Source organism: Opisthocomus hoazin, chromosome Z, assembly GCF_030867145.1.
Source record: "Opisthocomus hoazin isolate bOpiHoa1 chromosome Z, bOpiHoa1.hap1, whole genome shotgun sequence".
In the NCBI taxonomy this organism is placed as follows: Eukaryota; Metazoa; Chordata; class Aves; order Opisthocomiformes; family Opisthocomidae; genus Opisthocomus; species Opisthocomus hoazin.
In genome coordinates this window covers 77,415,529-77,438,912 of record NC_134454.1, presented here as the reverse complement: position 1 = coordinate 77,438,912, position 23,384 = coordinate 77,415,529, and the positions used below count along the sequence as shown (strand labels likewise).

The following is a 23,384-nucleotide window of genomic DNA, read 5'->3' as shown; positions in this document are numbered from 1 at the left end:
ACAGGCCCTGTCCCCATCTTTCTTGTAAGCCCCCTTTAAGTACTGGCAGGACGCTCTTAGGTGCCCCCGCAGCCTTCTCTTCTCCAGGCTGAACAGCCCCAGCTCTCTCTGCCTTTCCTCACAGCAGAGGTGCTCCAGCCCTTGGATCACTGCTGTGGCCTCCTCCGGCCCCGCTCCCATAGCTCCCTGTCTGTCCTGTGCTGAGGGCTCCAGAGCTGCACGCAGGACCCCCAGTGGGCTCTCACGAGAGTGGGGCAAAGAGGCAGAATCCCCTCCCTCGACCTGCTGGCCATGCTGCTGGGGATGCAGCCCAGGGTACGTTTGGCTTTCTGGGCTGCGAGTGCATATTGCTGGGTCACGTTGAGTTTCTCATCAACCAACACCCCCAAGTCCTTCTCTGCAGGGCTGCTCTCAATCCCTTCATCCCCCAGTCTGTATTGATCCAGGGGGTTGCCCTGATCCAGGTGCAGGACCTTGCCCTTGGCCTCTTTGAACCTCATGAGGTTCACACATGGGCCCACTTCTCGAGCTTGTCCAGGTCCCTCTGGATGGCGCCCCGTCCCTCAGGCGTGGTGACCGCAACATTCAGCTTGGTGTCACCTGCAAACTTGCTGAGGGTGCACTTGATCCACTGTCTGTGTCATTGATGAAGATGTTAAACAGCATTGGTCCCAGTACGGACCCCTGAGGTTAACCCCTAACATTAACTTCTTAGTTTAAGAAGTTCTTAAACTGAGTTCAGCGATTTTGGGGTCAAAACTTCAGTGCACTGGGGATTAGATTTTACAACCTTTATTGTTCTCCAACACGATCAGATGCATCTGGGACTCAGCAAATTGTCAAACCTTCTGTAATGGTGTATAGTATTCAGTAATTTATATTACAGTGATAATTAGCTGGAAACTTAAGATGCTTTTGCTGATTGTTTATCTAATTTGTCAGGACCTGCTAGAAGATTCTTGCTTCCAGGCAGGTGTTTCTGTAGTGGAGTGTAAAAGGCTTTTTTATAGTAATAATGTTGACATTTTGGCATGACACATAAAAAATGAGCTAAAGCACATCTCAGCTTTGGAAGTCTTTCTAAGCAACAAACTAATCTTCAGCAAGGTAAAATTCTGACAAAATTATCAAAAAACCTAATCCCTCATATTGTAACTCCTGACTAAAGAAAACTCTATTAAGGCCATATAACTACATCTTTTTAAAAGCTTTTAATTTTTTTCCTGGAAGGAGACTGTTTCAAATGATGGTTTAATTTTGAAGTAAATCAAAACCACCATGGAATAACCATTGTTTAAAACCTGTACAGCTAAGTTGCCTGTCATTTTTCCAAAAAGAGAGGAGAGATTTAACATTTGGCAGCTATTCTAAAATAATAAATTTTGTTCTGAAGTGATTTTCTAGGCAAACTGAAATTCCAAATGTAATATAAAATGTAGCCAGACTATTAAGTAGAATTACTTTACGATAATGTCTCTACAGCAGCACATAAGAAAACAGCATTATTTTGATCGTTGCTTTTGCAGAATAAGGCAAATGAACTAATATGTGATAGAGGAAAAAAATCCCTTCTAATCTATAAGTAAACAACACAATCACTTGTTTAGGAAGAATATAACTATATTTTATGAAAAGTACTGCCTTCATGTAATTACAACATATATTACAAAGCAACTGTGTAACTAAGAATTGAAAGAAACAAACATTTCACAGGATATGATATTTGAAGAAAGATTTTGAGGATTTACATCCACTTACGAAGCAAACTGTGTAGATCTTCAGAATATGGTTTTGGTATCATTCTAGACTGCAGACCATCAAGGTACACAAGTACATAACTCCAATTGATTTCAATTAAATTTAAAAAATCAGTATTTTTTAAAATTATTTAAAAGGTGTATTATGCAAACATTTAGTTGTCATATAATTCAATTTTAATGCATAAAAATGTTCTGTATCAGCCTGAAATTTGTCTGGTCTATGTAGTTAGAGATTATAAATTAGCTTTTGGATTACAGCATTCTATTACTTTATCAGAATAAAGTTTAGTAATCTCTTGCTTAGTAAATCCATATTCTAGAAGTATCTCTTCTGTGTGTTCTCCTATAAAAGGATCTCTTTGAAACGATGGAACAGCAGGGGTCCTTGATAGAAGAGGAGCAGGTCTAGGACTTATCTCTTCCTGATCATTTTTAATAAAAGAACTTCTTTGTTTGTTATGCTGATGTGAGGCAACCTCATCAAAGGATAAAACAGGGGTCACACAGGCATCAGTACCATCAAATATGCTGCACCACTCGGCTTGTGTCTTCTGTGCAAATATGGATGCAAATTTTTCCTTCATTTTGGGCCAGTCGGAGAAACTCAACTGGCTGGGAAGTTTCTCTGAATCCAGCCCAAGACCTGAAAGGAGAAAAGCAAAGTCTAAGTGTAGTATAGCTTAGATAAATCAAAGTGCTGCCCACAATGTAAGTATGTTCCCTGAGAAGCTAACCTTTTTGCAGGCAGTCCAGCACAGCAGAGCATATTAACTAAAAGTCACTTCAAACTTTATTACGATATCTATGATTGAGTGGGAGGGAGCAGAGGGATAAAATGTTCTGTTACTTGCAATTAGACTAAGCCACATCAGCTACAGCCTTTTAAATAAGTACATATAATAAACACTCATTTGTATGAACACTTCATAAGACCAGCAGCTGCCTGGAGATAACATTTTGTCCTGAGAACATTTTCTGTAATAGGTATTGTATGCTCTACCTGGTAGCAGCAACACTAAAGTCTGCTGAATGGGACTTGGACTACAGCAATATACTTATCTCATGGAAGCCCGTACATCTGTCAGTGCTGGACATTCACTAGGCTGCAGTGTGTCCAACACAATCAGGTTATTTGTATGCCAGACGTGAAAAGATGGTGTGGATGGATATACCCAGGCTTGATGTGCACAAGGCAGCTCAGCTGCAGGTGCCTGCAGGCTAACTGACCTGCTTCTGGACTCCCTCAGTCCAAACAGACTCCAGCAGTGTTTGCTGCTCTCCCCTCCTCAGTACACTTCCCAGGCTCCAACTGTCCACTGCTGCGCTTTTGGGAAAGAGAAACCCATAGCCCTCACACTCACCAACGGCTGAAGAACTCTGCTTCCCAGAAGATCAGCCACATGGACCACCTAGGTATGCAGTATGCACATCTCTTCTGAGACACCACAGCAGAAGGTGGACACATAGGCTGAAAATGCCCTGAACTAGGCAAGTCCTTGGGTCCTTCCCTTGACAAAACACCACCTTCCCTCCCACTGGGGAGTTCACATCTCTCCTGTGCAGACAGTTTCCATTCTCTGTTTCTGTTCTCACAGCTTCTGCTTTCTGCACTCCCTACCGTTCCATTCTCCTACTTCAAGGAGATGCAAGAATTGTTATCACTTCTTATAGGATTTATCTCAAAAAGAAGGAAAGAAACAAGAAAGAGAAAAGGCAAACCAAACTTTCAAAATGGAGAGAGTACAGAGGTACAGAGTCTATGATATTACACACAAATCAGAAGTGGTACATTGAAGGCTGTCCAAACAGTCACATCTTGAAAATCAGGAGCATGAACACAGCAGGAAAAATTCAGAAAAAGGATGGATAAGAAAGTAGTTAATTTGAGAAATCAGAAAGGCTAGAGAACAACTATCATCATCATGCTTCACAAACAACATAAAAAAAGAGCTGCTTAGAAAACAACAGCTCTGTGTAAACGGCAGAGAAAGTGTGGAGTTCTGCAAACATTTGATTTTGAGCATTCTTTCTTAAATCTTTGGATATCTGTTATCAGACTGACGATTTGTCTTGAAACTGTTAACAGGCTTGGCTATTAGATGCCTGTTTGCAGGCAGAATTTACACAGAACTCCTCTAATCTTTACCTGTAGATCGGCAGAAAGAAATTTGGTATCTTCTATTTCTACAGTTTTCTTATCACTGAGAGGTGTAGACATATAGCTACTGAAAGATGCAGGCGAGAAGAGAGGAAGACAGCGTCCATTCTTCCGCTCTATAAGTTCGTTCTTTGTGCTCATAATCTCTACTACCTGCACTTCCTGGGGCTCATGGTCTCCCCCAGTTATCATAATATTTAAGAATTTCACTGTTGATCACAGTATTCTTAAAGAGTAGCTTTGAAAATGAACACATGCTTTGAAATCTTACTTTGGTACTGCAAAGCAAAACACAGAGAAATTACCGGTCTCCAGACTCAGAAATACAGCCTTGCAGTTGTTCGTGTTTACAAGAAAATCAACACAGTCAAAGACAGAATAAGCATTTCCACATCTTATTAGAGATTCCTACAGGTATCAAGGTAAGTATTGCTACAAGGTAAACATTCGTCCTTATCGAGTTACCAAGTCATGTGCACCTTAAATCACTAAATTTACAATTTCATCTTCATAACCATTCATATCACACTAAAACAAGCTCGGCTGAAGATTACTCATACTGGTGGAGCATCTGTAATTAAATAGAAGCTGATAATGCTTTCAAAATTAATTTGATTATTAATCTTCAAAGTATAATACTAAAGGTGAACAGTGCTATATAGCTTACTGAAGAACTAAGAGGTGAGGCAAACTTACCTTCCAAAATAGGTAAAGCTAATTAACAACACACTCTCTGAGACTCAGTCTTCACGCATGAAATCTTGTCAGTTGGAAACACTGTTTCATAAGTATTTGCTCATTAATTATGGTTTGGGTTCTAGTAGCCAGTCCAACATGAACAGAGCTCTACCATTATCCCATTACACAATCACATCTGAAGATTGTGCCAGATGGAAAGCTGGCTGAACCTAACCATACATGTTTCGCAAAACAGAACAATATGCAGAACTTGGAATTTAATATTACATACTCATTTTCCTTTGACCACTGAAGACTTCAACTTTAAATAGCATGAACCGACAGCATTTAAGCACTACAGCTTCTCATTTTCCAGCCTGTGCTAACTATTTGTGGTGCAGACGGACAGAAGCACAGTAGGAGAGACTGAGTCAACAAGGAAACAATTACACAGTACAGAATTATTTGGGATACCACAGGATGACAGATTTCACCCGACATAATCAAAAGCAACGTATCTTATACGCAGAATATCTGGTAAAGCAATCACAACTTGTTTCCAAGGGTTTTTTTGTTCAAATTTTCACCTAGGGATCTTTGTTCAGAAAAGCCCAGCAACTACCCTAGTACAGCTTTGGAATAACAAATTTTGAAAAAACGAAAAATTAAGTCTCCTTATAATGATATAGCTTCTAGTGTCCCTTAAATGCTACAGCTTTATTGACATATATCTGCATGTTATTTATTCATGCAACAAATTGCAATCTCTCTTTCTACAGAACTTCTTAAACTGCAATAAAATTAGTCACCTATTTCAAGAGAGAGAAAACAGTAAAATTTATTAGATAAATCAGCGAAGTTGCTTTAGTATGTTGGAAATCAACAGTTTCCTACACTATTTCAGTCATACTATTTTAAAAGCTTACTTACGATCCCTAGCAGAGCTTTGTTCAGGATTTTCTTGTTTTAAGTTGCTGGTTTACTTTCCAAAATTGTACGCTCATAGCACAGCAATTTTGAAACTATGTTGCCACAACTTGACTGAATAGAACCATACAGCGTGGGAATCCTTAGTTTTGGCCCATACCACAGCCGTAAGGTGTATGCCACTGCACTTTCAAAATATATTCATTCTCACTCTGAGAGGGAACTAACTTCAGAATACTGAAGTTTTTTCACTAAAGTAACTATGTAAAGTTTTTTTCTCTGCTCAAAGTTTCTGAAACAAAATACTTTTTTAGAATGTGACAGTTCAGCCAAAGGCTGATCAGGCCCAGTGTACTACCAGAGCATCGGTGCAAATGCATCCATAGCTGTACTCCAAGTTTACATATTTGATTACCACATTTTTCGTCCTGTAAGAACCTGCCCTCTACCATATTTGTACAATGTTTAAGGCTTATCGTGATAAGTAAATTCAAATAAAACTTAACATTATGTGTAACTGAGGATGTCTAAAATGTAATGAAGAAATTGTTCATCTGCTTTGCACATCCTAGTAACAACACTGTAATGAATTCAGTACATTAGCAGATTTTTAATACAGTACACAATACTTTACAATCACAAAATGGAGAGCCCTGTGGACAGCCTTCATAATGTACACTACGTTTTTCCAGTAGAAGTCACACATTCATAGAATCCTAGAATCATTTAGGTTGGAAAAGACCTCTAAGATCATCAAGTCCAACCGTCAACACAACACCACCATGCCTGCTAAACCATATCCCAAAGTGCCATGTCTACACACTTTTTCAACACCTCCACGGATGGAGACTCCACCACCTCCCTGGGCAGCCCGTTCCAATATCTGACCACTCTTTCAGTAAAGAAATTTTTCCTAATATCTGATCTAAACCTCCCATGACAAACTTGAGGCCATTGCCTCTCATCCTATCGCGAGCTGCTTGGGAGAGAGACCAACACCTGCCTCACTACAACCTCCTTTCAGGTAGCTGTAGAGAGTGATAAGGTCTCCCCTCAGCCTCCTCTTCTCCAGACTGAACAGCCCCAGCTCCCTCAGCGGCTCCTCATAAGACTTGTTCTCCAGACCCCTCACCAGCCTCGTCGCCCTTCTCTGGACATGCTCCAGCACCTCAATGTCCTTCCTGTAGTGAGGGGCCCAAAACCGAACACAGTACTCGAGGTGCAGCCTCACCAGTGCCGAGTACAGGAGGAGAGTAGGAGTATGTAGGAGTATCACAGTAGTATGAAAGGAGTACTATCAAATACAGGTTCAGAACTTTAGCGACTGTTAGTGCTTTTCACATCAATGTAAGTTAATACTAAGTTCACCTTATGCAACCAAGTTTAGACTACATGATAACACAGAATCAAACCTTTACTCTTACCCAATATACAGAATTTACTGTGTTCTGCACACCTCTTGTAGCCTGGCTAGAGCAATACTCAGCACATATTGCTAAAAATCAAGAGAAACCTGTAGAAGCAATTTACAGGTCAGTTGGAAGACATTTTGTCTCTTTCTGTCAAAACATTGAGACTTAACATAAGTAGCACATGTTTCTTAAATCAGATTTTTCATAAGATGCAAGGGTATTTTAGTTATTTATTGGCTGATCTTGGTAGTAATAAAATTAATGTAAGCAAAAGGATTATAGCATGTTTGTTAACAACACGTAGTCTATAGAGAGCCCAGAATGCAACTCCTAATACTACAGCAATTATTTTCCCTATCTATTTTAATATTGCTTCAGTTTCTCATAAAACCTTTTTGTTTAAAATTCATAAATTTGCGGTAAGCAGAAATTTAATTTTCCCTGCTGAGCACATCTACAAAGCCAACAATCTTCTCAAACTAAGATGCCATTTGTTTTTAAACTTAGTTTCCCTCCACAGAACCCTGAAGTACTTTCCTCGCCATGTCATTAACTGCACTGTGGTCCAGCACTGCGTTCCTAATTCTGCAGCGAAACACTGAAGTGAACCAAAACGAAAAGGAAATTAGTTTCACTTGGTCTAACCAGAATTCTGTGAGCAGTGTCAAATGGTTCAGAAATCACGTTCCTTCCTCAATTCTGCAATCTTTAAATCTCCAACTCTTACATCTGCAACAACCGTATCCTTGTATTCTCATTACATAGGAGCAGCAAAAGCAACCTACTCTCTGAATATAGACAGAGAGACATAAAGCAGCTTTTGGATATATTTTATCTGGAACAGCACCAAACTGCTCACCAGCAGAACTGACCAGAATTATGGGAAAAAACTATGAAATAAAATTATGGAAATTGCAACTGGAGCATACCGTTTTAAAACTATTTCAAAGTAGTGAATTAATGCTTTGAACAGACGACTCAGCCTAAGTCAAAGCTCCTCAGGTTTGTGAAAAAGTAATACAATTCTCACAAGCAGCTTTCTCTTCCCTATAACATTCAAAGGCTTAAATTCTGAACTGAATGTCTGTAACAGATACCCCAGAAAGGAAAAAATCCCCAAGCCACAAGAATAATCTGCTGTTCTAATTTAGTACACTATTGCTTCAGAAAGCTTGCAACCATAAGGACTGAAGGTGGTAAATATTTCCTATGTGAAAATCTGAAAAATTCACAATATGCATCTAAAAAACAATGAAGAAAGACCACTTCTTTTAAATGCAACATTGTGAAAAAAATCTTGAGTTTGGTCTGATCCTTTAAACAACACGTTTTTACAAAATAAACACAGAAAAACTGTTGACTGTATATAAAGACTGTGCTACAATTAAAGGCAAAAAGCAATATTTCCTTAGAAGACTATAGTCTGTATGTCGGATTTTTTCAATATGACAGAAACAGACTGGAACACAGGTATGGCTGTGAATGTACTTGTTGTCTACTTACAAATAGATACACCAGTTCTTTAACACTGGAATAACTATTTTTGAAACTTCAGCTGTTAAAATCAAGCCATTTCTGTGCATTGTAAGCATTAGGAATACTTTCAAACATGAAAATAAAGTTGCCCAAAGTAGATGCCTCAATACAGGCAGATGAATTTATAGTTGCTGCTCGAACTTTATGCTCTAAATTTCTGAGAAACCACTAAGAGGCAAATAGAGAATTGTAGCATCTTCCTCAGCAAAGAGTTATATAAATAAGACAGAGACTGGTTAGTGATCATGTTATATTGCCTGACTACTGGATTCATCCATCACAGGCTTCTTTCTAGATAAACTGGCTGGCTGGTTGAGAGAAAAGCCTGAGTCTTGCCCTGTAGCAACAATCGATACAAGAAGGCTGGAGTGTCCAGCAAAGGTTCACTGAGAAGAATAGTGACAAACAAGACCAGACTCCATTACAGAATTTTTATTTTTTTTTAATAAATACAGATTCCATCCCATGCTTGTAGCTTAAAAGTAAGTGCTACTCAATCTTTAGAGAAGAATAAAATACTGCAGGCCAGTGTTTGATCATTTTAAGCCAAACATAGGGGTATTTGAGTAGGGCAGCTTTATTCTTTTCTTTTTTCTTTTGCATTTAATATAGGCATTCTCCCTGAAGACATGTACTGGAATTCCAAATTCCCTAACTTCCAGAGCAAGGGCTTACATTTTGCTTTGATACAGTTTTACATTTATTTTTGTTACTCAACTCTGTTTCTGGCAAGCAAAAAAATCTCAAGGGACTGGATGAGAATAACATTTGAAAGAACTACAAAGTGTGGAATAATCAACTATACTTTCTTCTTCAAGGTTGAGTAGCTTAGAACTGGAGTTTGCAAACAAGTTATTCTCTGGACAAGGATGGACACAGTACCAGCTCCTTCAGCCAAGAACATGGGTCTTCCAAACTTGACATACGACCTAGGGGCAGCACATAATGCTGGACATGTCCCTGAGTCACTCCAGGAGCCTGTCTTACAAGTTTGATGTATCACCATGTACCAATTTGGACATTCTATGCCATTGCACAGCCCTTTTCAAGCTACACAGAGAAGCAGCCATTTACAGGCACAGACGTGCAAGAATTTTTGGAGCACCACAGGCTGCAATACAACAAAGGCAATCTCTCTTTGGGACCCTCCTCACCAAAGGCACACCCCACCTCACAACCCCATACTTTCATTTCATCTCACCATGCTCCTGAATTTCAAAAGCTCCTGGAAGTGCAGACCCTGGCACTGACTAAGCTCATTAGCACAACAGAGCTGACTGGGGCTGAGCTGGCAGTAACTGCCTGTGAGAGGAATTGTCATGGTTTAACCCCAGCCAGCAACTAAGCACTGCACAGCCCCTCACTCACTCCCCTTCCCCCCAGTGGGATGGGGCAGAACTGGAAGAGTAAAAGTGAGAATGAAACTCATGGGTTGAGATAAAAACAGTTTAATAATTACAAACAAATAACAATAATGAAAAAAATGTAAGGAAAAGAGGGGAAAAAATAATAACAAAGAGAGAGGAAAATAAAACCCAAGAAAGACGAGTGATGCAAACAAAAACAATTGCTCACCATCAACTGATCGATGCCCTGCCAGCCCCCGAACAGTGACCCCCCTCCCAAACTTCCCCCCATCTTTACTGCTGAGCGTGACACCGTGTGGTGTGGGACACCCCTTTTGTCGGTCGGGGTCGGCTGTCCTGGCTGTGCCCCCTCCCAGCCCCACGGGCACCCCCAGCCCACTCGCCGGTGGGGCGGTGGGAGGGGCAGGACAGGCCTGGGCTCTGTGAAAGCACTGCCCAGCAGTGACCAAAACACTCCTGTGTTACCAACACTGCTTCCAGCACTAATCCAAACCATAGCCCCTTACTGGCTACTGTGAAGAAAATTAACCCTGTCCCAGCCAGACCAGCACAGGCATCCATGCTACAATTCAAAGAATAATTAGTGGAGAGAGACTGAGGAAGAACAAGATGCTACTCCACTGCCACCTTCACTCAGCAAAGATTCACCGCATGTAAGTCATGCACGTACACAAGAGTTTTACGCTGGCTGCCTCCACTGTAGGCATATCCTTTGTTGGTACTCCTTCTATTCATTAAGCAAAACTAAACTAGATTAAGAACTTCTTATACCCTTCATATTCAGAATAATGGAAAGAGAAAAAAAAATTCTTCTGTGAAATTTTTGTATTTCCATAAAGTCTGTATGCAAAGCATAGCGATCTACCAAAGAAGCACTACAGAAGAAATTATTTTTAAATTAAATAACCAGTAAGAAGCTAAGAGCACATCTGATCACAAGCTTGAAGCACACAAGCATGTGCAAATTTTTTAACTTCACATAATTGTTTTGCATGACCCATCCTAATTTCTCAAATGATAAATCATATTTTACAGTCATATTTAAAAAGTCTTCAGTATATTCACACTCTGAGATTGTGGTGGAAATTAATTAATAAAGGTGACTTTGCTTCTAGAAAAATTCCGTTCTATCAAGAAATATTATGAATTACTTCCAATGAACATTCATTTCTGAAACAATCTGAATACATTCTTTCTAAAAAAAATTATAGCACAAATAACTGACATTGCTTGAAATTTTATTTGCAATACTAAAGAATTAGGTCTCCTTTTTAAACTATATTCACAATCCCTTGGAAAAAAGTGGTTTCCAGAAATAGTTGTTAGTGGTCCTGCCACATCACAGACTACTATTACCACAACTCCAAAGAAAACCTGTAATTTAAGTGTAGTTTCTGAGGGTAAGGTGAAGAAGGGATGAAAAAGAAATAAATCAATTGCTAGAAGAAAGTCAACTAAACTGCTACACTACTATCCAATTAGTTTCAAGAAGTGTTTGCTTTTACAAAGACATCAACATAACCAACGACATAAAACAAAAGCAAGTACTAAAGAATTCATTCAATCATGCTTTGCTGATGTGAAACAACTGCTCCAAGCTACTTACCCTTTATTAACTGCTCATAGAATTGAGGCTCTATGGCACCAACAGCCATATATTTTCCATCGGAGGTCTTGTAGGTTTCATAAAAAGGTGCACCGCTATCTAGCAGGTTCTCACCTCGAGGTCTGTTCCAAAGTCCCAGATTTTGTGATTTCCATATGAAAGAGCTGAGGTATGCTACTCCTTCTACCTTGATTTACAGGAAAAAGTAACAGCTTCAGTAAATTAAGTTGCCATGTTAACTTAATTCTACATAAAACAAAACACCAAAAAACTACTACCAGTTCTGTCCTTTCTTAAAATTTTTAATGACAAAATCTCTGGTAAGCAGTTTAATTTCTTAAAATTTTCAATTACTGTTTATATTGCATACATGAAATAATCTAGAATTAGAGAATAAGAAGGACCGTAAACGTCATAATGCAGCTTCAGATGGATAACACACTGTCAATGGACAAAGTTTCCTAGTTTAGCAAGTTTATAATCATTAGGAGCTCACACAGAGACTGTAAGCAATTTTAAGTGATGGGACAAGCTTCTTGGCTCTATAGAACATTAAGTATCTAACACCCATCAAGCCTTCTCACCTCTGGAAATCAAGATGCCTATACCAGTCCTGTAAGTATTAATTTTTATCTCAACATTAACTTATTTGAAATTTACTGATTATAATAAAAATGCTATTTTTAGAAGAAAACCGGAAGGAAATAAAAGGTTAAAGCTCTCTTATACCACCAGAACTGGGAAGCTCATCTCCATCACTAAGTTAAAACAAAAATTATTCGCCCACTCTTATCACTGGCAGGTACATAGACATAGCAAGGTAAACTCTAAATAGGCAAATGTCTAACGAATACACCACTAGAAAACATGATTAATCCTGTTCCAACTTGCTCCTTAAAATTTTGGCTGACTACAACCAGACAAAAATTCAGTTTGTTCATCCTTTCAGTAATTATCAAGCTTGTACCAGTCTTTCTGAGCAAAATCACATCTTACAGTTTTGCTTGCCAGCAGAACCCATTTTCTTCCAACTGCATTAGAAAAACTTAAAGAGAAGATGAGGCAGTAAGAGTATATGGCCAGAAACATTCCAGTGGAACAGTGAAAAACCTGACCTGTGATTTTGAGTTTCACTTGGATTCATACCTTTTCAGCTGTGTAAAATTAACCTAATATTGTCTACAGAGAAAAGCACAGAGATTGTACCAAAATAAAAAAGCTACTGAATTTTCGTATGGAAACATCTACTAGTTTCTACCTTTCCAAGCAAGAATTTAAAACATGCAGATCTCTGAAGTATGCAGTCATGAAGACTTCTTCATTTAATGTGTATTACTTGGCCTCTTTCTCAAATACCTGCCACAAGGACAGGAGCACTTCTGCCCTACTTGTTATATCTTAAAGTCAATTATTTGTTTTGAGAAAATACTGTATACCTTCATGTACATGTCTGCAAAATGATCGCAAGTATATCAAAATATCATTTGCTTTACTAATGATCTGATCTTACACTGTTCATATTAACAAAAAAATACACAAAAAACATTGGAAGAAAGGATAATAATAGATGGGGATAATACCCGAATAAGCTCTAACTGGAAATTAGATTTTGGTGCTGGCGAAACTACTGACAACCCCTACGTACAGTGCTACCTACACTGGAAACACTTAAAACAGCACATCTGTCTTGGACTGGTGTAGGGACTTTAGAAATATCCCTGACTGGGCAACTGGACAGCTAGCTTCTGCCTGAGGCCCACTGCACCTCGGAGACAAGTAAAAAAGTGTCTAACATCTGCACCAAACCTCTGAAGGTATGCTCATATAACACCACACACACACACCAACATTGTCATTGTCTTTTAAAACATGAAAAGGACCACATGAGGAGACTCCACTGAAGCCTAACTGCAGCATGGTTATAGTAACAGTGACGTGTTTCACTTAATGGCTCCCTCGTGCTAAAAGCACCAGCAGCCTCCGAGGCAGCGACAGGAACCCACAGGCACCACTCCGCTGCATGACCTGTCTGCTCTGCAAGTCTTCCGTTCCTTCTGCAGAGTGAAACAGTTCAAACAAAACTGAGAATTAACCCACACCACCCTAATCTTTATCCTCGTGACTGATGAATGCCTCTAGGATGTGGGAGTATTGGTTTTTAATATCGCCAGGCTGAGAAAAACCCAGAACCCCAGTCTTCCGTGGGACAGCTAAATCCTCTTGCCATGAGACTATTATGCAAGTGATATTACTCCCATCCTCTCCTGTGGCTGTCTTTCCACACAGAGTGAGTCATGCTTGGTCAGATGCCTACCACCAGCAGAAGGCTCTGTTTCCAAATTTGGAGTGAACTTGAAGCGTGGCCCTGACTCACACGCCTCTGTTCCACTGTGGTGCAAGCGTGCAGATGTACAACTGTGCCTACCGTATCACATCGCGGTGTCCACTCCACATCCTACTCAGCACACGGGAACTACCAGGCTCACTGCAAGACACCTACGATCCCTAGAGAGCCAATAAGAAGAGACAGCAACTACCACGAATCAAGTCAGCCCAGGTATTTAATTCTTCTGAGGCAGACAGCTGAAACGCAGGACCCAGTGTCTACTTTTTAGGCAGAGCAACAATAGCACAGGACACTGTGAATAAGCGATGCAAATCTAGCCCTTCACCTGACACTCTCTTCCCTCTTTCTGCATCAGTTTAGTTTCACTAAACAGCAGAGTTCCTCATGTGTATATTATTGATCATAAGAATGCTCCCAAGCCATTTTTTCAGCTTTCAGCATAGTAATTAGAAATAAAAGATAAATAACAAATTCTTCTATCACAAAAATTCAGATCTCCATCTAGAATTCCCAACTCAAAGACAGGAAATAAGTAACTTTTCTAGATGACTTCAGAAAAATGTACGTTGCAATAAAAGGAAAAAACAAACAAGTGATCAGCAAAACAACTGAAGTACAATGAAAACTAAACATAAGTAATCCTGAAGATAAAAAGCTGCTAAAAAATAAATTAATTTTCCCTCTTCTACTGTACAAAACTCCACCATGTGTCAGAGCTGTTAACATATTCAGACTACCTAAACTGTAGAGCAACTTAAGTAATAGGCCTATTAAATAAAAAGGAGTGTTAAAACGAAATGACAGCTGAAATGCTGCAGTATTGTGATTTCGAAAATATCCACTTCCATGAAACAAACTTAGATATATAAACAGGCTCATCAACCCACTCTATTTAACTCTCTTTGCTGTTGATGATGCATGTATGTTTTTCACCAACTCTCTCACTGAAAGTCTGTTCAAGTGAAAGGAGGATTACAAAATACCAGGTAAAGTGCATCCAGTGATACTGGACAATATTCCACCCCTTTCACAGGACACCAGGAACATCATCATGGAACTGTAAATTCCACAAGTATGAGACAAGAAACAAATTGAAAGAGAGAAGTTTTGAGGGCTTAAAGAAAAAAAAAAACAACCCACAAAAACCCACAACACATTCAATTCCCAATGAGACAGAGATCTCATTAGGTATTAACAGACTTACATTGATTCTTCTTGTAACAAATTCTTCTGATGACTTAAAGTGCCAATAGTGAAAATAATGTGACACTCCAAACTACAAGAAGCATCTTTTAAATATTTGAAGACTTGTCACAATTCTCCACAGTTTTTGTTTCACAGATATAGAAACACCTTCAATTTTCCGTTGTAGGTCATGTTTTTAGACTCACAATCATTTTGTTGTGTTTCTCAGACTTACTCAGATTGGTCATATTTTTTTTTAAATGATAGCAAGCATCAGAAACAGTATTTTCATGAGGTCTTATAAATGCTGAATAGATAGAATTACTTCAGAAACTCTGCTGGGTCTATTTCCTGTTTATACATCCTAATACAGCGTGTGTGTTTTACAACAACATGACATTGTTGACTCATGTTCAGCTTGTGACTACTACAAACCCCCAGGATTGTACTTTAGCCAATTGTTTTCATACTGCATTTGTGCTGCTAATTGTTTCTGCTTAAAAGAACTACAGAGCAGTGGTGTCCATTAATTTCAGCCAATTTCTGCAATTTGAAAAGGTCACTTTCAGCTCTAATCCAAGTGTCCAACATACTTGTAGTTCTTCCCCCATGCATATCATCTGTAACTTTACTAAAACAGTCACTCATTCATCATTCAGCTTATTGGAGAAAACACTGGAAAAAACCAACAGCTGTCTGTGGAACTCCAGTTGATAAGCTTTCAATCTGACAATCAACTACTAATAGCTATTGTTGAGTTAAAAACATTAGATCAGTCTTGCACTGAATTTTCATCCAGACCAGAACATCATCACCTGCTTTTGAGAATGTCATGTGAATTTGTCAAAAATTTACTCAAGATAGCTAACATCTCTTGCTATTCTCCTACCTTGAAGACCTCTTCAACAAAGGGATTTTTCTTCAATTAGTATTTTTTTTTCAATTTATATTTAATTCCAAATTATAGCCCTGACTGTATCACAACAATTCAAAGAGAGGTCAAATGTTAATTGCAACACTCTTTAAGAAGAAAAACAGAAAAAGAGAGACAGAGAGAGAAAAACTACTTGCAGAGAATATAGGTTTCAAGGATAAATGTAAATATGTATTTTTCCTCTGTGTGTAAGTGGGGAGCCTTGCAGTGAAAAATTCCATAGTATTCATTATTAAGTTAATTTATCCTTTCATTTCCTTTACAGCACATTAACTTAAAGTGTTTGAAATTGACTTCTTGGCAATAATCCATGGCAGTGTAATTGTTTGAGGGAACAGTGCTTCTAATCAGACATGACTTGTCACAAATGCATAAGGAGATGTATCTTGGATAAAGCTAATACAATTATTTTATCAGGATCATCATTTTGCTGTTACGCATTATATTAATTGTTTATTATACACCCTTTTTCCATATACCAAACTTACTCACCACATATATACAGCTAGTATTTCTTGAAGAAGGCAGACTGGTAAAAGGAAATACATGGAATGGCACAGGGCGAAAGCCACACTATGTGTCCCATGTCATAAGGATGTTATTGCAACGCTGATATGTGAAAACTGCTTGCAGGCGAAGGAATAGCCATTTTATGAGATTACTTGCATTCCCTTTCCCAAGTTCTCTATTTTAAACCTCACGAATAGCTCCAATTTCCTCCCTTTTAGACTCCATAGGAAAAAACCCAAACAAGCATACCTAATAAACCCACCTTCCTTGAGACCAAACTTACCATGCTTGCATCAATGATCTGCCCTTTGCCAGATTTGGTGCGTTCATAAAGGGCTGTAACAATGCCCATGGCGCACATGACACCTCCACCAGCAAAATCAGCCAAAAGATTTACAGGTGCATAAGGATTTTCATCTTTTCTACCCAGCTTTGACAGCACACCTGACAGTAGAGCAAACAAAGCAAACATAAGTGTAAAATTAATTATAAACACCCATTTCTACATTTCTACAATTAAATGTTTCATCCTTTTCAATCTACGCAAGTAAACAAGGGATAAAGCAAAGCCAAGTTCTCCAAGAACTCTTCTACCAACAGTTTTTTGTCTCTACTCGGCTGTGTCTTGGCAAATAGTTACTCTTTTACGGACAAAAGAATTGAATATCTGAAATCATGTTCGTGAAGATGCATTTAATCAAAGATATTAATAAAAATCTCACAGATAAGCCATTGTCAATTTGGCTGTACATGGACAAAATTGTTAATCCAAAAAAATTTGTGTGCAGTAATTCAACATTAGTACTTTGTACATGCATAGAACCTCCCCCATAAGAATTCAACAGGCGTTACGAACATGTCTCAAAGCAACTTTGGTACATTTTTCTTCTTTGAATCTTTTAAAGCAAAAACGCAGATGTACAGTCTTCTGTGCCCATAACCCATGAATTAATAATCATAACAAAGGATTTCACACCAACAACTGTACTTCAGTCCTATCCTCCCTCTTCAACTACCTTTGGAAAAAAAAGGTTGTGTACAAGAGGAATGGGTGAGTAACACAGAAAAGTTGCCTCTGATTGCATGCAACATATACAAGGGGAACCTGTATTTATGCCAGGAGTTATGCAGAAATGGAATGGAACAGAGCAAAGGCTAAGCCAGTTTACTTCAGACGAAGCTTTGAATCTGTTGGCGTTTCTCTGCCATGCTGAACAACCTCTTTACTGTCACCTTACTCTTTGTGGTTCCCTGATAGCGATCCCCTTTGGGTCAGCAAGAAACTCTGCAGCATGATCATGTCTCTCCTATGCCTGTAGCCTAAGATCTGAGACTTGCAGCACAGATGGTCAAAATTGCCTGAGAACTGCATGATTCTGATGCACTCTTTTAGTACCTAATGGTCTAATGCACTTCCTAAGTGCAAGCAACTGAGTGCACAGTATAAAAAAGTTTCCGAAGCCTGTAGCACAAGCACAAATCCCTGTCACTGACTAAACCTCACTTTCAACAGTCTAAAGGTCGTCACAGGCACCAGCAGATTAACGTATCTGCAGTTTCTAACGCAAGCCATTTTTTAGTTAAAGAAAGCCAAAGCTCATCAGGAAAATACTCAGGAGATGACATCTCCTTTTAGAGGAATGATACCTCCCAAACATCTTGTCCTATTTCCTTTAAACAGGCAGAAAAACTTAACCTGTGAAAATTCAAGCAAAATTATTTAATTTCAGGAAGATAGCACTAACCAAAATACTACTAATTAAATAAGCTCCAGAAGAAAAAAACACTTCTTTTTGTAAACAGAAGGTACTACAACCTAAGGTAGCGACAGACTATGCTGTTTCCGTACTGACTCTTTCCCTACGCTAACAAAAAATAAAAAATATCATAATACTTTGAAATCACCTGGACATCAAGTCACAAGTGTTTCAAACGAGGTAACTTTTCTTTACTCTTTGGTATTCTCTGACAATCTTGTATAATGAGAGAAGCCTGAACCCATCCCTGAAAAAACTCAATTCCAGAACACAAGGACTCCCCACATCAGGTGATACCAGACCACCATATTTGCACTGACTGCCTCTGCTCCGGCCCTTTGCTGGGGCTAAAAGAAACGCTTTATCCAGTGGGAAGCCAAGGAGTTTTGGGCCACTTTCTCTCCTCCTTCACAGGGTCAGAGAAGCAGCAGAGACAGCAGCAGTGTGAACAAGCAGTAGGTGGGGCCATGCATGACACAGTGACTACTACCACAGTCATTATGTTTTTGTTTGTAATTATGTTTTTGTTTGTTACTGCGTACTTGCAGAAACATGACATTTAACAACAGCAGACTGTCTACAACACCTGAAAGAAATACAGCATTGCCACTCTATTTTAAGCCTACTTTCCTTCCAATTGGTATCAATGGAGAGATGTTTACAGTAGAGAGGCACAAGAGCTCAAATGGCTTAGGCTGCCTAGCTTTTCTTTGCTCAAAAAAAGCTGCTCACAAACACATGAAAAAATCTGCAGCCCTTTTGGGATTCTAAACATACAGATTTTCTAGGAGAGAGGGCCTGAAGAAAGACAAAAATGCATAAAAATTTCAGTCCTCTCTTCAAAGAGAAAATAGCACAAAGGAAGAAAATACTGTACAGCCTGAGAAGACAAGCTGATGCAGCCGAACAGCTCACCGCTGCTGCCAAAGCGAACAGCCCATCCAGCCCACGTTTCCTCCTTGCTTATGCTGACTTTTTTACGTTTGTTGGATCCCTTAAGGAGCTGCTTCACCTCAATAACCTGGCAGAAAAACATTCTCATTTCTCCTGGCCAGTCTTTGACTTGTGAGGGAGCTTACAGAGGGGTTAAGCAAGGGCCAGAGCTGACTAGAGAGAAAAGAGCGGGCAGAAGCACACGGAAAGCGAAGGAAACTGGCCTTTCACTGAGAGAGACGCTTCAGATCTACTCAACTGTTCTGTCAGACTGCACCTCAGGTAATTTGAGCTATCTGCAAATAACCTCTAAATAAATTCTTGAGTCGTGATGTAAAGTAGAGAAAAAACCTTATTTGACAGGAGATATTACAGCCTACCTGATAAAGCCAAATAATTGATGTCATGACCTGCAGACTTGGCATATTTTCCTGTCTGGCCAAATCCAGTAAGTCTAGCATAGATGAGCCTGGGATTCTCCTGTAGAAGGACCTCTGGACCAAGCCCAAGTTTTTCCATGACACCTTAAAAAGACAAAGGCACGGAATCCTAATTCACGTTTATTTTTTAATAAGCCTCAGAATATACATGGGCCAATGTTAAATTACACAACACCAGAACTGAATTGCAATTTACGAAGTAATACATCCTACTTCAATATCCATATTACAATATGAACAGCCAGAATGTTATAAATTACCAACATACTGCATACATCTTGAACACAGGCCAATTACATGGAAATTAAGCCTTAGGGTCCTGACTGTTTTTTTCAGCTTTTTTCCTGTTTTACTTCCCCAGAAGACTGCCAGACAGCTTGCTGTAATCCACGTACTGTTGAACACGAGAGAAAGCTCCCAAAGGCTTGTAAAAAAAAAGAGAAAGAGCAATCTCTTACATTTTCCACATTAAAATGACCTGAAATTGGTTCCATCTTTCACTGGAGACGTTCCTGACTGTATTAGCCTCTCAGTACCCCATGTGTTCCTGTATCTTTTAACTCACTGATGCAAATCACAGAATCACAGAATCACAGAATAGTAGGGGTTGGAAGGGACCTCTGTGGGTCATCTAGTTCAACCCCCTGCTGAAGCAGGGTCACCTACAGCAGGCTGCAGAGGACCTTGTCCAGGCGGGTCTTGAATATCTCCAGAGAAGGAGACTCCACAACCTCCCTGGGCAGCCTGTTCCAGTGCTCCGTCACCCTCAGAGTGAAGAAGTTCTTCCTCATGTTCAGCTGGAACTTCCTGTGCCTCAGTTTGTGCCCATTGCCCCTTGTCCTGTCACTGGGCACCACTGAAAAGAGTTTGGCCCCATCCTCCTGACACCCACCCTTCAGATATTTATAAGCATTTATTAGGTCCCCTTGCAGCCTTCTCTTCTTCAGGCTGAACAAGCCCAGCTCCCTCAGCCTCTCCTCGTAGGAAATGGACCATGCTACTATTCCAGAAACGATCTGCAACAACTGCATGGAAGGAAATGTGTTCTTTTGTAAAGCAGAGAATAAGTAACTTAAGAAATCAATGAAATGTAGGTTTGGTCAGCATGGGTTTACAGAAATCAAGGCTAAAATTTTTATCCTGCAGTTCTAAACTAGTGGTTTTAAAAGAAGGAAATTCAAGTTGCAAATAAATGATAGATTTCTATCAGCTCAGTGCAGCTTGGTCCGACTATGCCCTATAACCTATACTGGCACTGCAGGGAGACACATTTTGGAGTGGAAGGGATAACAAACTCCAATGCCCATTCCGCCCCAGAATCTGTTACTCCAATTTGTTTCACAGACTAGTCCATAATATTACTAAATCTTTAAATTCCTTAAGATATATTTCTATTGTGTTACTTACTGGGCATTGACAAAGTGATTAATGCCAAGGAGAAAGCAGTGAAATTCAGTAAAGACTAAGATTTTCAAAAGCACAAGTGAGAACTGGGTGCCAAATAGCCCCTGGTGTCACAAAGTCACTGTCGGAAGGTCAATGGTACATCTGTGTTTAAAGAAACTCTTCTGTCACTTGGACCCTCATCTTCTCATTGGTTCATACCACCTTCATGCTGGATCACACGTTTGCCCAGTTCAGTTACAGGCCAATAAAACCTAATGTCTAATTACAAAATTACCTGCATTTCCAGATTAAAAGAAAAAAACAAAGCAAGTGCTTATAAAAGCAAAGAAAACAGAAATTTCCATGATAAGTAAAAAAAAAATCCCACTAGAAAATAGGAAACCAGCTACAACAAAAAATGGCATTTAATGTCTTAATTTTGTCTGCACAGCTTCTCAGGAACAAAACAAAAAATCCCCAAGGTAAAAAATACCACAAACATAAACCCGTTTTCAGAATGAATAGTATCCGCAACACAGGACACATAAGCCTGTTTATGATGTGAGATGTTTAACTGGTATGGCCTTCTATTTCTAAACTGACTGCAGAAACACCATAACGCTTCATCTAGCTCCTCACTGAAGCAGGATCATAGAGTCATGGAATGGTTTGGGTTGGGAGGGACCTTTCAAGTCATCCAGTCCAACCCCCTGCAGCGAACAGGGACACCTTCGACTCCATCACAAGGTTGCTGAGCGCCCCGTCCAGCCTGACCCTGATGATGCTCTTTGTAACAGAACAAGGATACTGGAGAGCAGCTCTGCGGAGAGAGACCTGGGTGTGCTGGTGGATGACAAGTTCACCATGAGCCAGCAGTGTGCCCTGATTGCCAAGAAGGCCAACGGGATCCTGGGATGTATTAGGAGGAGTGTGGCCAGCAGGTCGAGGGAGGTTCTCCTGCCCCTCTACTGTGCCCTAGTGAGGCCACATCTGGAGTACTCTGTCCAGTTCTGGGCTCCGCACTTCAAAAAAGACGAGGAACTATTGGACGGAGTCCAGAGGAGGGCTACAAAGATGATCAGGGGACTGGAGAATCTCTCCTACGAGGAGAGGCTGAGGGAGCTGGGCTTGTTCAGCCTGAAGAAGAGCAGGCTGAGAGGGGACCTTATAAATGCTTACAAATATCTGAAGGGTGGGTGTCAGGAGGATGGGGCCAGACTCTTTTCAGTGGTGCCCAGCGACAGGACAAGGGGCAGTGGGCACAAACTGAGGCACAGGAAGTTCCAGCTGAACATGAGGAAGAACTTCTTCACTCTGAGGGTGATGGAGCCCTGGAACAGGCTGCCCAGGGAGGTTGTGGAGTCTCCTTCTCTGGAGATATTCAAGTCCCGCCTGGACAAGGTCCTCTGCAGCCTGCTGTAGGTGACCCTGCTTCAGCAGGGGGTTGGACTAGATGACCCACAGAGGTCCCTTCCAACCCCTACCATTCTGTGATTCTGTGATACTGAAATAGCCCAGGCGTGGGCATCAGATGAGTGGCTGCGTATGGTTTATGGACGAAGAGAGCACATTACGTCTCTTGTCTTCACATGAACCATGACCTCCGAGACCCGGGTCACCATCTGCTGCGCCTTACCCACACCCTAACCTTACGGTGGGAGCTGAATTGTACCAGCAGGCCGGAGAACCATGGAGGGACCGACGCCCAAGCTCACGCACGGTTCCTCAGCTCAGCCGCCCCCCGCTGCCGCCCGCAACCACCGGGTCAGCGCCTCAGCCACCGGGGCAGCCCCGCGGCCTCCCGCCCTTCGCCGCTCGCCAGCCCCTGCCACCCGGCACAACCCTCCCCCCCCGCAGCCGCTCTCCCCCGCCTCCTGCCTCACGGACCGGCAGCGCTCCCCTCAGCACCCCCCGGCCCGCTCCCCCAGCCCCGCCGCCGCCGCCTCACCGTGGCGGAAGGGCTCGATCAGCACGTCCGCCCCGCGGCACAGCCGCCTCAGCGCCGCCGCGCCCGGGGGCCGCTTGAGGTCGAGTGCCAAGGAGCGCTTGCCGCGGCCCTGCACGTCGGTGGCCACGGCGGAGCGGGGAGCCCGGTCCACCCGCACCACCCGCGCGCCGAAGTCGGCCAGGATCATGCCGCAGAGCGGCGCCGGCGCCAGGCCCGCCAGCTCCAGCACCCGCACCCCTCTCAGCGCCATGGCGGCCGCCGCCTGCCGAGCGCCGAGACGATCGATGCCCGCGGGGTCGGCGGGGTCAGTGGCGTCGCACCGTGTGCCTCCCGCCCCCCCGGGATACGAGCTGACGAAAACTGCTTTTTTTTTTTCACCAGGTGTGCCTTTAAAGTGGGCGGCCTGGCCGCGTTGCTGCTGCCACGGCAGGGGCTGGAGGGGCAGAGCCCACGGCTGGGGCAGCCCCATCTTACGCGGCCCCTGCCAAGCCTGGTCAGGA

General features: G+C 41.2%; 1 protein-coding gene across 1 annotated transcript; it reads right to left on the bottom strand.

Annotated features, from left to right (window-relative positions):
* Positions 1-1,599: 1,599 nt before the first annotated feature.
* On the bottom strand, positions 1,600-23,162 carry AMACR (alpha-methylacyl-CoA racemase). The gene is made up of 5 exons (XM_075410727.1): positions 22,885-23,162; positions 19,491-19,634; positions 16,704-16,864; positions 11,445-11,631; positions 1,600-2,403 (listed from the first exon to the last, which is right to left on the bottom strand). The coding sequence occupies exons 1-5, from the start codon at positions 23,132-23,134 to the stop codon at positions 1,994-1,996; spliced, it is 1,152 nt and encodes a 383-aa protein (XP_075266842.1). The 5' UTR covers positions 23,135-23,162; the 3' UTR covers positions 1,600-1,993.
* Between the last annotated feature and the right edge of the window lie 222 nt (positions 23,163-23,384).

Coding starts and splice junctions, on each gene's coding strand:
- AMACR (XM_075410727.1), bottom strand. CDS start 23,134: ATGGCGCTGAGAGGGGTGCGGGTGCTGGAGCTGGCGGGCCTGGCGCCG. Junction 19,635..22,884: donor GATCGAGCCCTTCCGCCACG/GTGAGGCGGCGG, acceptor TGTCTTTTTAAG/GTGTCATGGAAAAACTTGGG. Junction 16,865..19,490: donor CAATTATTTGGCTTTATCAG/GTAGGCTGTAAT, acceptor CTCTACTGTCAG/GTGTGCTGTCAAAGCTGGGT.